This window comes from Cetorhinus maximus, chromosome 23 (genome assembly GCF_964194155.1).
Source record: "Cetorhinus maximus chromosome 23, sCetMax3.hap1.1, whole genome shotgun sequence".
NCBI classification, from domain to species: domain Eukaryota; kingdom Metazoa; phylum Chordata; class Chondrichthyes; order Lamniformes; family Cetorhinidae; genus Cetorhinus; species Cetorhinus maximus.
Window position 1 is genome coordinate 17,667,979 of NC_135901.1, and position 12,920 is coordinate 17,680,898.

The following is a 12,920-nucleotide window of genomic DNA, read 5'->3' on the forward strand; positions in this document are numbered from 1 at the left end:
AGGACACAGTGAGAGAGGAATTAGCAAAGCATGTGGATCTTGAGCTTCAGAAATAGAGAGCTTGGGTTGGATCTTGGGTACCGAGGTGGGTAGCTTGGATCTGGAAATTTTCCAATTGCCGGACCTGCCTCGATTTAAAGGTTCCCAAATGTTGTGATCTTCACTCGGGGGCGGGGGGAGGGGGGTGGTGCTTTGAGGTGGGCGGTTATGGATGGAGTTGGTTGCTGTGCCACTGGAATCGGAGCTTAGGCGGCTAACAGGATGCCCGAGCACTGAGGTGGGCTGGTTAAAAGGCCTGCCTCCATCTCTGGGACTTTATCCCAGTTGCATTCTAACCTTTTGGAATCTCTGGTCCTCGCCAGTGGCACCCACATGCCAAGAGAATGTTTTAAAAATAAATTAATAGACATGATTATTTGGAATAATTGCCCACCCACCAGGGGCAGCAGCCCAACACAATTCCTCCTCACTAGTTGCAAGTGAGCCAATTGCAAGCCCCCATTCCACCCCAAGGCCCTTATGTACTCCATGCCCGCTCATGCCAACTCTTGCCCTGGCATGGATCCCCCATCGCCCCTTTTACCCTACATCCCAACTCACATTATTCACTATGGGCAGACCCCAGGAGCCAGGTTGAGATTAATTAAAATAAAGTTCTAAAAATCTAAAACAGCCTTCACTATTTTTAAACAAAACTCCCATTCTTGCAACCTTATTCAAAACTTTTGGTTAATCTCATATAAAAACCAACATACTTCTGTCCATACCACTTCAAAGGCAGCTAAACCCTTAATGGTCTCTTTAAGTTGTCAAAGTGTGGACTCAGAACAGCTGCTGAGATGACTGTAGGTTTTGGAAGTCAGCCAAGCATTCATAAATAGCCCTTAGGGAAATGCCAGCAATTACTGAAACTGCTGGGACTGATGCTACATTGTACAGCCAACTATCTTTTTCACTTACACTGACAGCTGCAGACGAAGTCAGGAGAGCAGGGGATTTTAAAAAAGACTTTCAATCATGACAGTTAAACAGACCCTATCCACCCAACAAGAGTCTTTACGTCTACTCCATAAAGTCGTGACTTTCGCACTATGAGTTAACTCCCTTGCACAAGGCAAAATGGTGCCTGTTTGAACTCAGTGCTGAGTTCAGATGGCTCTGCTGAGTTCAGGTTCAACTTGGGTGTGAATCAAGCCCTGCCCCTGTCCCCTACTGGCAAAAATTGGATCTGTGAAAAATGGGAGTGGGACTTCCGCATCCGGGTCCCACCCACAATTTTTGAAGGTAGGTGAGTCTTTCTGACTCTGAAAATCCAGGTCATTGAGTAAAAAAGCAGGGAAGTGACATTGGACCATCATAAAGCTCTGATACTCTGAAGCCAAAATGGACATGTCCAGGCATTGCAACATTTTTGAATCCAACTAAATGCTGAGGTCACGAGCTTTCTGGTGAATTCTCCATGGCAACGACTTGACCAGTCGCAACTGACTTGCCAACTAATCAGCACCCTTTTCTCACATAGTATAAATAGTTGCTCCCTTTGAAATTTGGTGTTCTTGTGTTTGTCCTGATAAGTGCAATATGAAAACTTCAAGAGCATGTCTCTTTTTGCAGCAATAAATGACCTTCATCAGCTTCTGTGGAACATTTCAGTGGAAATGTGCACTTCCAGACCACTGGAAACAAAGTTGTAAGACTGGCCAGTACAGCAGAAAGAAACCCTTTGACCCTCCCACTTCACCAACTGTCAGAATGAACATGGTTCAGTCTTGAATGTGATTGACAGCAGCAATCACAGCAGAATCCAACCCCTGTAATTACTGGTGAACTCGCTGGTGTCTCAGCAGGTGAGATGACCGAGTGAATCGTTTCCCACACATGGAGCAGGTGAACGGCCTCTCCCCAGTGTGAACACCCTGGTGTCGCAGTAGGGTGGATGAATCACTGAATCCCTTCCCACACTCACAGCAGATGAAAGGCCGCTCCCCAGTGTGAACTCGCTGGTGTGTCAGCATGTTGGTTAACTGAGTGAAACCCTTCCCACACATGGAGCAGCTGAATGGCCTCTCCCCAGTGTGAACTCGCCGGTGCTTCTGCAAGATGGATGGATCAGCAAATCCCTTCCCACACTCAGAGCAGGTGAACGGCCTCTCCCCAGTGTGAGCTCGCTGGTGTCGCAGAAGGTTGCATAATCGACTGAATTGCTTCCCACATACAGAGCAGTTGAATGATTTGTCCCCAGTATGAACTCGCTGGTGTATCAGCAAGCTGGATGAATCACTGAAACCTTTCCCACATATGGAGCAGGTGAACGGTCTCTCCCCCGTGTGAACTCGCTGGTGTGTCCGCAGATTGGAAGAGTTAGTGAATCCCTTCCCACAATCAGAGCAGGTGAACGGCCTCTCCCCGGTGTGAAGTCGCTGGTGTATCTGCAGGTGGGATAACTGAGTGAATCCCTTTCCACAATCAGAGCAGGTGAACGGCCTCTCCCCAGTGTGAATGCGGCGATGAGATTCCAGTGCAGATGGGGACCGGAATCCCTTCCCACATTCCCCACATTTGCATGGTTTCTCCATGGTTCAGGTGTCCTTGCATTCCTTGAGGTAAGATGTTTAACTGAAGCCTCATCCACAAACAGTACACGTGTTCGGTCTCTCCTGGCTGTGAATGGTGCAATGTTTCTTCAGTCTGTGTATCTGGTTAAAGTTTTCTCCACAGTCAGTGCATTGGAACTCTCGCACATGTGTGTACACGAGCTTCTTGGTGATTTTCCAGACACAGTGACGTTTAAAATCTGTTGAAGCAGACAGAACAAACATTTCTCTTTCTAGTTCAAAGGCTGATGATATTGAGCTCCCATAAATCAAGTCAGGTCTGGATGTAATGTTTGGTTTGCGATTTCTGTCTGTAAATCCTCCGTTTCTAATATCCTGTAAATGGAGTTAGTTTACAAAAGTCATCACTGTCAGTACAGGATAGAAATTCAGAACACACAAGTCTACTTTCTATGGAACATTCTTTCCTCTTTCATTCCCCAAAGACTGTCAATCTCGATCCCACATATTCTCCATCCAATCTCAATCTGCTGACCTAACAGATCATGCTCATCGCTTTCTGTCCAGGACACAGACCTGAAAATGTTCAGGCAGGCTGCTAGACATGGAACTCACTGTGTGGTGGAAGTGGAGATGGTCAATGATATGAAAATGAAACTGGGTGTGCACTTGAAGGAAATAAACTTGCAGGGGAACGGGGATATAGAAGGGGAATAGGACTGACTGGGTTACTCTACAGAGAATCAGCATGGATTTGAATTACTGAATGGACTCCTTCTGTGCCATAATGACTGACTCGAAATATATAACATAGCTACAGTGCTATGTTACAAGACTAGAAATAACAATAAATTAACTTTATTACAGAATCATAAATAACATATCTAATATATACCATATAATAACACCAGGCATATTTCTGTCCTATATTACTTTACTGTCCCCTCAAATGTCAGCCATCTCCTGGGGAATCCACCACTTTAATTGTGAACATTAGGAAAGAGGCCATCCTTTTAGCCAGACAAATAAATGTGTCAAGCCGAGGGAGCGAAGAATGCCTGGATGAGTGCAGCTCCAACAAAACTCAAGAAGCTTGACACCATCCAGGACAAAGCAGCCCTCTCGATTGACACCCCATCCACAAACCTTCACTCCCTCCACCACCAACGAACAGTAGCAGCTGTGTGTACCATCTATAAGATGCACTGCAGCAATCCACCGAGGCTCCTTCAATAGCATTTTCCAAACCCACGACTTCTACCATCTAGAAGGACAAGGGCAGCAGTTGGATGGGAACACCGCCACCTGGAAGTTCCCCTCCAAATCACTCACCTTCCTGACTTGGAAATATATCCCGTTCCTTCACTGTCACTGGGTCAACATCCCTTCCTAACAGCACAGTGGGTGTACCTACACCAGAGGGACTGCAGCGGTTCAAGAAGGCAGCTCACCACCACCTTCTCAAGGGCAACTAGGGATGGGCAGTAAATGCTGCCCCAGCCAGTGAAGCCCACATCCCGTGAATGAATAAAAGAACCAATGTCCAGCCTGATACAAACCGGCTCTTCATTGATCTGGGAGCTGCGGCCCCGCTCGGTGCAAACGGGGGAGGGGGACCGGTCAGTTTATTTCCGGGGTTTACGGTTTACACAACATGTTTCCGGAGCCTCTCCGTCCACCCGCCGGATCCATCGCTCCCTCCGCCCCGCCATTTACCCATTGTGGACCCGTCCCCATCGCCATTACCTGCACTGCGCATGCTTCAGTCACAGCCCGGCCCCGCCCCTTCATTCACTCTGATTGGTTGGAGGACCAGCCACTCCTGCGCGTTCCTCCAGTTCCCCCCCCCTCCCTTTCCCTATTGGTCCGGAGCTGCCGTCAATCACCCGGGCACTGTGACGGTAACAAACGCTGAGAGCGGCCACAGACTCAGCCTGACTTGCTGATTCTTGGCGGCATTTTCTGTTTGGGAATTAGAGCTAGAGATGGATGGTCAGTTCCCCTCTGTCCGGGGGGGATTCACACTCATTTCCCCAGTGCAGTGATTATCACGTTTACTTTACATGAGAAATTCCCCGGTTCAATCCCGGCTGGAAACTTTGTGTTTAACATTGTTACTGATGAGGAATTAACAGTGAGTTTAGTTTCATATCGAACAGGGTGACAGTTCCTGTTGTCTCATTCCAGAGAAAACTGATCCTCTCTGACCCAAAAACAAAATACTGTAATACTCCAGGTGGAAATCCGACCTAGAACCAGGGGGGTCACTGTTTAAAAATAAGGGGTGGCCCATTTAAGACAGAGATGAGGAGAATTTTTTTCTCGCAGAGGGTCATGAGTCTTTGCAACTCTCTTCCTCAAAAGGCAGTGGGGAGTCTTTGAATCTTTTTAAGGCAGAGCTGGATAGGTTCTTGATAAGCAAGGGGGGGGCGAAAGGTTATCGGGGGTAGACGGGAATGAGGTTACAATCAGATGAGCCATGATCTCATTGAATGGCAGAGCAGGCTCGAGGGGCCGAGTGGCCTATTCCTGCTCCTAATTCGTAAGTTCGCACGACCTCATAACGAATTATTGGAAAACCTCAGCAGGTCAAACAACATCTACGGAGAAGGAAACAGAGTGAATGCTTCAGGTTGGTAACCTTTTATCCAAACTTGAAAAAAATTAAAGATCTAACAGTTTACCAGCAAGTGCAAAGTCAGCAAAAAGAGAGGGGGAGGACGGTGGGGTCGAAGGTTTGTTTAATGATGGGAGACAACAGTGGATTTAAAGGTGAGAGGGACAGTACCAAAAGAGAGAGAACCGTTAAGGATATTGTCTAAAATGTGGAAGTTGGATGGTCAGCAGTTTAGTGAGAATAGTGTCAAGGAAGCAGAAGGCACGTCTCAGAGGCAAGATGAGCTCTGAGTGAGATAGAAGATAGGAGAGAAACTGGAGAAAGATGCAAGTTAGGGGAACAGGCAGGTGTTTGTGTGGCTGTAGAAGTGACTCCAGGATGGTATGTTGCCTCCCTGGTGCCAGGGTCAAGGATGTCACAGAGCGGCTGCAGGACATTCTTCTGGGGAGGATGATCAGCCAGAGGTCGTGGTCCACATTGGTACCAATGACTTAGGGAGGAAGGATTTAGTCCTGCAATCAGAATTTAGGGAGCTAAGTAGAAAATTAACAAGCAGGACCTCAGCTGTAGTAACCTCCAGATTACTCCTAGTGCAATGTGCTAGTGATTACAGAAGTAGGAGGATAAGGCAGATGAGTGCATGGCTGGAAAAGTAGTGCCGGAGGGAAGGCTTTAGATTCCTGGGACAGGCTCTGGGAGAGATGGCACCTGTAGAAGCCAGATGGGTTGCACCTGAACAGAGCCGGGACTGAGCTCCTTGCGGGGCATTTTGCTAGTGCTGTTAGGAGGGCTTTAAACAAGCTCAGCAGGAGTGTAGGAACCAAGAGAAAATATTAGAGAGGAATACCAGGGTGCACAAAATACTGGGAGGGACAGAGAACACTAGCATAGAGAAGAGTAAGTTAATAGGTGGAGTAGGGGTCAGGGAGAAAGTAACAAAAGCCAAATCAGGGTTATTATGCATGCATGTGAATGCACAGAGTATAGTAAATAAGATTGGGGAGTTACAGGTGCAGACTGCCATGTGGAAATGTGATGTTGTGGCAATAACAGACCTGGCTCAAGGAAGGGCAGAACTGGGTGTTAAATATTCCCGAGTACAAGGTGTTCAGAAGAGACAGGAAAGGAAGGAAAGGATGAGGGGTGGCGGGATTGGTTAAGGAGAGCATTGCGATGCTGGAGAAAGAGGATGTCCCAGAGGGTTCAAGGACAGAATCAATTTGGCTCGGGTTAAGGAGCAAAAAGGGTGCAATTACATTGCTTGGTGTAGTCTACAGACCGCCAACTAGTGGGAAGGATGCAGAGGAACAAATTTGCATGGAAATTACAGAGAAATACAGGCATTATAGAGCAGTTATAATGGGGGACTTTAATTACCCAAATATAGATAGGGACAGTGATAGTGTAAAGGGCGGAGAGGGACAAAGGTTCCTAAATTGTGTTCAGGAGAATTTTCTCCAGAAGTATGTGTCTAATCCACTGTTGGACCTGGTTCTTGGAAATTAGGTTGGCCAAGTAGATCAAGTGTCAGTGGGGGAACATTTAGGAGACAGTGATTATTGTATTGCATGTTTTAGGATGATGATGAGAAAAGCACGATAGGCAATCCAGAGTAAGAATAATTAACGGGACAAGAGCCAACTTCAATGGAGCAAGAATGGAGCTGGGCCAGATAGACTGGAACAAAAGATTGGCAGGAAAAACTGTAGCTGAACAATGGACAAAAAATGTATTGGTTCGGGCACAGTCAAGTATTTAGACATTCACCTGAGTTGCCATAGCCTCCAGGGCTATGGGTCAAGTGCTGGAAAATGGGATTAGTGTAGTTAGATCTTTGTTGACCAGCTCAGACACGATGGGCTGAATGGCCTCCTTCTGTGCTGTAAATGTCCATGAGTCTATATTCCATCTAAAGGGAAAGGTGGGGCTAACAAATCCAGAGCTCTCTGGATGAAAAAGGAGATTGAAATTAAGATAAAAAGAAAAAGTGCACTTGTGACAGGTGTCAGGTAGAAAATACAATTGAGAACCAAGTGGAATACAAAAGGTTCAGAGGGGAGGTGAAAAAGCACATGAGAGAAGCGAAGAGGGATTATGAGAAAAGACTGGCAGCCAACATAAAGGGGAATCCCAAAGTCTTCTACAGGCATATAAATAGTAAAAGGTTGGTAAAAAGAGGAGTATGGCTGATTGGGGACCGAAAAGGGAATTTACACATGGACGAAGGGGCCATGGCTGAGGTATTAAATGAATACTTTGCATCCATCTTTACCAAGGAAGTAGATGCTACCCAGGCCATGGTTACAGACTCTGAAGGGTTCAAAATTGATAAGGAGGAAGTGTTGAATAGACTATCGGTACTTAAACTTGACAAGGTACTGGGACCAAATGAGATGCATCCAAGGATATTGAAAGAAGTGAGAGTAGAAATTCCAGGGGAACTGGCCATAGTCTTTCAGTCTTCCTTAAACTCAGGGGTGGTGCTAGAGGACTGGAAAATTGCAAACATTATGCCCTTGTTCAAAAAAGGTTGCAAAGATAAGCCCAGAAATTACAGACCAGTCAGTTTAACTTCAGTAGTGGGCAAGATTCTAGAAACAATTATTTGGGATAGAATTAGTAGTCACATGGAAAAATATGTGTTGATAAGGGAAAGCCAGCATGGATTACTAAAGTTTAACTAACTTGCTGGCGTTTTTTGAAGAGGTAACAGAAAAGGTGAATGAGGGTAATGCAGTTGATGTGGTGTATATAGACTTTCAAAACGCATTTGACACAGTGTCACACAACAGACTTGTGAGAAAAGTTATTGCTCATGGAATAAAAGGGACAGCAGCAATGTGGATACAAAATTGGCTGAAAAATAAGAAACAGAGAATAATGGTCAATGGATATTTTTCAGGCTGTAGGAAGGTTTGTAGTGGACTTCCCCAAGGGCTGGTATTGGGACCCTTGCTTTTCCTGATATATATTAACGATCTAGATCTTGGTGTGCAGGGGACAATTTCAAAGTTTGCAAACAATATGCAAGTTGGGAGTGTTGTGGACTGCGAGGAGGACGGTGTGGAACTTCAAGAGGACAGACAAGTTGGTGGAGTGGGCAGATAGATGGCAGATGAAGTTCAATGCGGAGAAGTTTGAGGTGATGCATTTTGGTAGGAAGAACATGGGGCTGTAGGAGCAGAAAGACCTGGGTGTATATGTGCATAGATCATTGAAGGTGGCAGGACAGGTGGAGAGAGCAATTAGTAAAGCTTATAGTGCCCTGGGCTTTATTAATAGGGACATAGAGTACAAGGGCAGGGAAGTTATGCTGGATTTATATAAGACACTCACTAGACCTCAGCTGGAATATTGTGCACAGTTCTGGGCACCATGTTATAGGGAGGATGTGAACACATTGGAGAGAGTGCAGAAGGAGTTTAAAAGAATAGTCCCAAGGATGAGAAACTTCAGCAATGGGGATAAATTGGAGAGATTAAGGCTGTTCTCCTTGGAGAGAAGAAGGCTAAGAGAAGATTTGATAGAGATGTTCAAAATCATGAAGGATCTGGACAGTGTAGATGGGGAGAAGCTGTTCCCACTCGTAAAAGGATCAAGAACGAGAGGGCACAGATTTAAAGTGATTTACAAAAGAAACAAGTGGGACAGGAGAAAAATCTTTTTCACACAACGAGTGGTTCAGGTCTGGAATGCACTGTCTGGAAGTGCAGTGGAGCCAGGTTCAACTGAGGCATTCAAGAAGGCATTAGATGGTTATTTGAATCAAAACAATGTGCAAGGGTACAGGGAAAAGGCAGGGCAACGGCATTAGGCCATGATGCTCATTTGCAGAGCTGGTGCAGACACGATAGGCCGAACGGCCTCCTTTTGTGCCGTTAAAATTCTGTGATTCTGTGAACATCAGCAAAAACACCCCAAAGAACATGGCCCAGTCCTGGATGTGACCAGCTGTAAAATCCAATCACGGTAATTACTTGTGAACTCGCTGGTGTCTCAGTAGAGCGGATGACTGAGTGAATCCCTTCCCACAGTCTGTGCAGCTGACCGGTCTCTCCCCAGTGTGAATTCGCTGGTGTACAGTGAGTTGAGATGATCGCTTAAATCCAGTCCCGCATTGAGAGCACCTGAATGGTCTCTCGTCAGTGTGAACACGTTGATGGGACATCAGTTCCTGGGAACCTTTATAGCACTTCCCACAGTCTGAGCATTTAAACGGTCGCTCCACAGTGTGAACTCGCTGGTGTCTGTGCAGATTGGATGACTGAGTGAATCCCTTCCCACACTCCGTGCAGGTGAACGGCCTCTCCCCAGTGTAAATTCGCTGGTGTACAGTGAGGTCAGATGATTGATTGAACCCAGTCCCGCAGAGAGAGCACCTGAATGGTCTTTCATCCGTGTGAACACGTTGATGAGACAACAGTTCTTTGGAGCTTTTATAACACTTTCCACAGACTGGGCATTTAAAAGGTCTCTCGTCACTGTGAACTCGCTGGTGCCTCAGTAATGTGGATGAGCGAGCAAATCCTGTCCCACACTTGGAGCAAATGAATGGTCTCTCCCCAGTGTGAACTCGCTGGTGTGTCAGCAGGTCTGATGAACAAGTGAACCCCTTCCCACACTCAGAGCAGGTGAATGGCCTCTCTCCAGTGTGAACGCGTTGGTGTTGCAGCAGGTCAGATGAATGATTGAATCCCTTCCCACACTCGGAGCAGGTGAATGGTCTCTCCCCAGTGTGAATTTGCTGGTGTATCAGCAAGTTGGATGATCGAGTGAATCCCTTCCCGCACTTGGAGCAGATGAACGGCCTCTCTCCAGTGTGAACTCGTTGGTGTACAGTGAGGTCAGATGATCGCCTGAAATGCATCCCACAGTGAGAGCACCTGAATGGCCTCTCATCAGTGTGAACACGTTGATGTATCAGCAGGTGGGAGGACTGAGTGAATCCCTTCCCACACTCGGAGCAGGTGAATGGCCTCTCCCCAGTGTGACTGCGCCGATGAGTTTTCAGGTCAGACGGGTAATTAAATCCTTTCCCACAGTCCCCACATTTCCACGGCTTCTCCCTGTTGTGACTGCATTTATGTTCTGATAGGTCAGATAATTGGCTGAAGCCTCGACCACACACAGAACAAGTGTATGGTTTCTCTCCACTGTGAACAGTGCTTTCTCCTTCCATGTTCAAAATCCGGTGACATTCACATTATGATAAATTGGGCTGCAAATCCTCCCCTTCTAATATCCTGTGAAATCGATGTAAAACAGAAAAAAGGGAGTGAGAGAGAACCCGCAGAAACACAAAGGCAGGTTGTAAAATTGAGTTGAATGAATCTGGTAGTTTGTGGGGCCGGCACCAGGGAAAATTGACCATGAAAACTGCTGGATTATCGTAAAAACCCAACTGGCTCACTAATGTCCTTCAGGGAATTATTATTATTTATTATTATTATTTAAATGGAGAGAAACTTCAGAATGCTTCAGTGCAGAGGGATCTGGGTGTCCTCGTGCATGAATTGCTGAAAGCTAGTATGCAGGTACAGCAGGTAATAAGGAAGGCAAATGGAATTTTGGCATTTATTGCTAAGGGAATAGAGTATAAAAATAGGGAGGTATTGCTGCAACTGTACAAGGCATTGGTGAGACTGCACCTGGAGTACTGTGCACAGTTTTGGTCCCCTTACTTGAGGGAGGATGTAGTTGCATTGGAGGCAGTTCAGAGGAGGTTCACTAGATTGATTCCAGAGATGCGGGGCTTGTCTTATGAGGAGAGATTGAGCAGTTTAGGCCTATACTCGCTAGAGTTTAGAAGGATGAGAGGAGATCTAATTGAGGTATATAAGATGCTAAAGGGGATAGACAAAGTAGACGTGGAGCGGATATTTCTTCTGGGGCATTCTAGAACAAGAGGCCATAGTTTTAAGCTAAGGGGTGGTAGATTTAAATCAGAGATGAGGAGGAATTACTTTTCTCAAAGTCGTGAATCTGTGGAATTCACTACCTCAGAGTGCAGTGGATGCCGGGGCGCTGAATAAATTTAAGGAGGACATAGACAGATTTTTAATTAGTAACGGGTTGAATGGTTATGGGGAGTGGGCGGGAAATTAGAGTTGAGGCCGAAATGAGATCAGCCATGATCGTATTGAATGGCGGGGCAGGCTCGAGGGGCTGAATAACCGACTCCTGCTCCTAGTTCTTATTAATGGAACCTTCCACCCAGACCGGGCCAATGCAAGACTCTGGTCTCTATGGAAGGAGAGAAGTAGGAGAGGCAGCAGTTGAAGGAGAGGGATTTTATATAACCTACTACTCGACCATAACTTTGACAAATCTCCTGAACCACTAGCCTCCAGCACCTAGAAGGACCAGGGTAGCCGGTGTATGTGAACACCAACTCTCCAAGTTCCCCTTGAAGTCACACACTCTCCTGACTGGTCTGACATCCAGTACTGAATGGACAGAAAATTCTTTCATATAAATACTGGGAAGACTGAAAGTGTTGTCTTCAGTCCCTACTACAAACTCCATTCCCTAACAACTGACTTCATCTCTCTCCCTGGCAACTGTCTGAGGCTGAACCAGACTGTTCAAAACTTTAGTGTAATACTTCACCCCAAGATGAGCTCTTTTTTAAAATTATTCGTTCATGGGATGTGAGCGTTGCTAGCTAGACCAGCATTTATTGCCCATCCCTAAGTTAAGAGTCAACCATATTGCTGTGGGTCTGGAGTCACATGTAGGCCAGACCAGTACAAGGACGGCAGATTTCCATCCCTAGAGGACATTAGTGAACCAGATGGGTTTTTACTACAAAAAAAAACCCAGCTGGTTCACTAATGTCCTTTAGGGAAGGAAATCTGCTGTCCTTACCTGGTCTGGCCTACATGTGACTCCAGACCCACAGCAATGTGGCTGGCTCTTAATTGTCCTCTGAACAAGGGCAATCAGGGATGGGCAATAAATGCTGGCCTAGCCAGCAACCCCACATTCCATGAATGAATAATGAAAAAAGCTTACAACCACACATCCTCATCATCACCCAGACGGCCTGTTTCCACCTTAGTAACATCGCCCAACTCTGCCCTAGTCTCAGCTCACCTGTTGCTGAAACTTTTATCCATTTCTTTGTTACCTCTAGACTTAACTATCCTAAGGCACTCCATGCCAGCCTCCCACATTCAACCTCTCTGTAATCTTGAGGCTATCCAAAACTCTGCTGCGCTTGTGTTTACTCACACCAAGTCTTCATCGCCCATCACTCCTGTGCCCGCTGACCCACAAACGTTCTTGGTTAAGAAGAATCTAAATTTTTAATTTCTCATCCTTATTTTCAAATTCCTCCATGGCCCCTCCCTGTCTCTGTAACCTCCATCAATCCCATGACCCTCTGAGATATCTGTGCTCATCTAATTCCAACCTCCTGAGCATTCCTATTTTAACTGTTCCACTTTTGGTGGCCGTGCCTTCAGTTGACTAGGCCGTAAGCTCTGGAATTTCCCCTTTTAAGATACTCCTTAAAGCCTACCTCTTTGACAAAGCTTCTGGTCACCTGCCCTAATATCTCCTTATGTGGCTCAGTGTCAAATGTTGCTTTATAATATTTCTGGGAAATGCCTTGGAACATTTTGTTACATTAAAGTTGCAATATTGTTGTTATTGATTTGGACATCTTTCATTGTTTCTTCTTCATCACTGGTGAATAACCTGTAACTCCTCATCTAACATCATTGTGGGAGCACCTTCATCACACG

General features: G+C 46.0%; 3 protein-coding genes across 3 annotated transcripts in view; 1 reads left to right on the plus strand and 2 right to left on the minus strand.

Annotated features, from left to right (window-relative positions):
• LOC144697431 (uncharacterized) overlaps window positions 1-12,920 on the minus strand; it is a 101,229-nt gene that overhangs the window by 86,231 nt on the left and 2,078 nt on the right. Inside the window, exon 2 of the mRNA XM_078569408.1 lies at window positions 9,783-10,415. Within this exon, the coding sequence (XP_078425534.1) occupies window positions 9,783-10,351 (569 nt within the window). The 5' untranslated portion in view covers window positions 10,352-10,415. The remainder of the gene's footprint in view (window positions 1-9,782; window positions 10,416-12,920) is intronic.
• LOC144697442 (uncharacterized) overlaps window positions 1-12,920 on the plus strand; it is a 79,305-nt gene that overhangs the window by 47,379 nt on the left and 19,006 nt on the right. The gene's annotated exons all lie outside the window — the stretch shown is intronic.
• LOC144697162 (uncharacterized) lies at window positions 1,706-4,261 on the minus strand. The gene is made up of 2 exons (XM_078569017.1): window positions 3,888-4,261; window positions 1,706-2,930 (listed from the first exon to the last, which is right to left on the minus strand). The coding sequence occupies exon 2, from the start codon at window positions 2,574-2,576 to the stop codon at window positions 1,818-1,820; it is 759 nt and encodes a 252-aa protein (XP_078425143.1). The 5' UTR covers window positions 2,577-2,930; window positions 3,888-4,261; the 3' UTR covers window positions 1,706-1,817.

Bases quoted from the DNA above. Each gene is read 5' to 3' on its own strand.
- LOC144697162 (XM_078569017.1), bottom strand. From the start codon at position 2,576: ATGGAGAAACCATGCAAATGTGGGGAATGTGGGAAGGGATTCCGGTCC.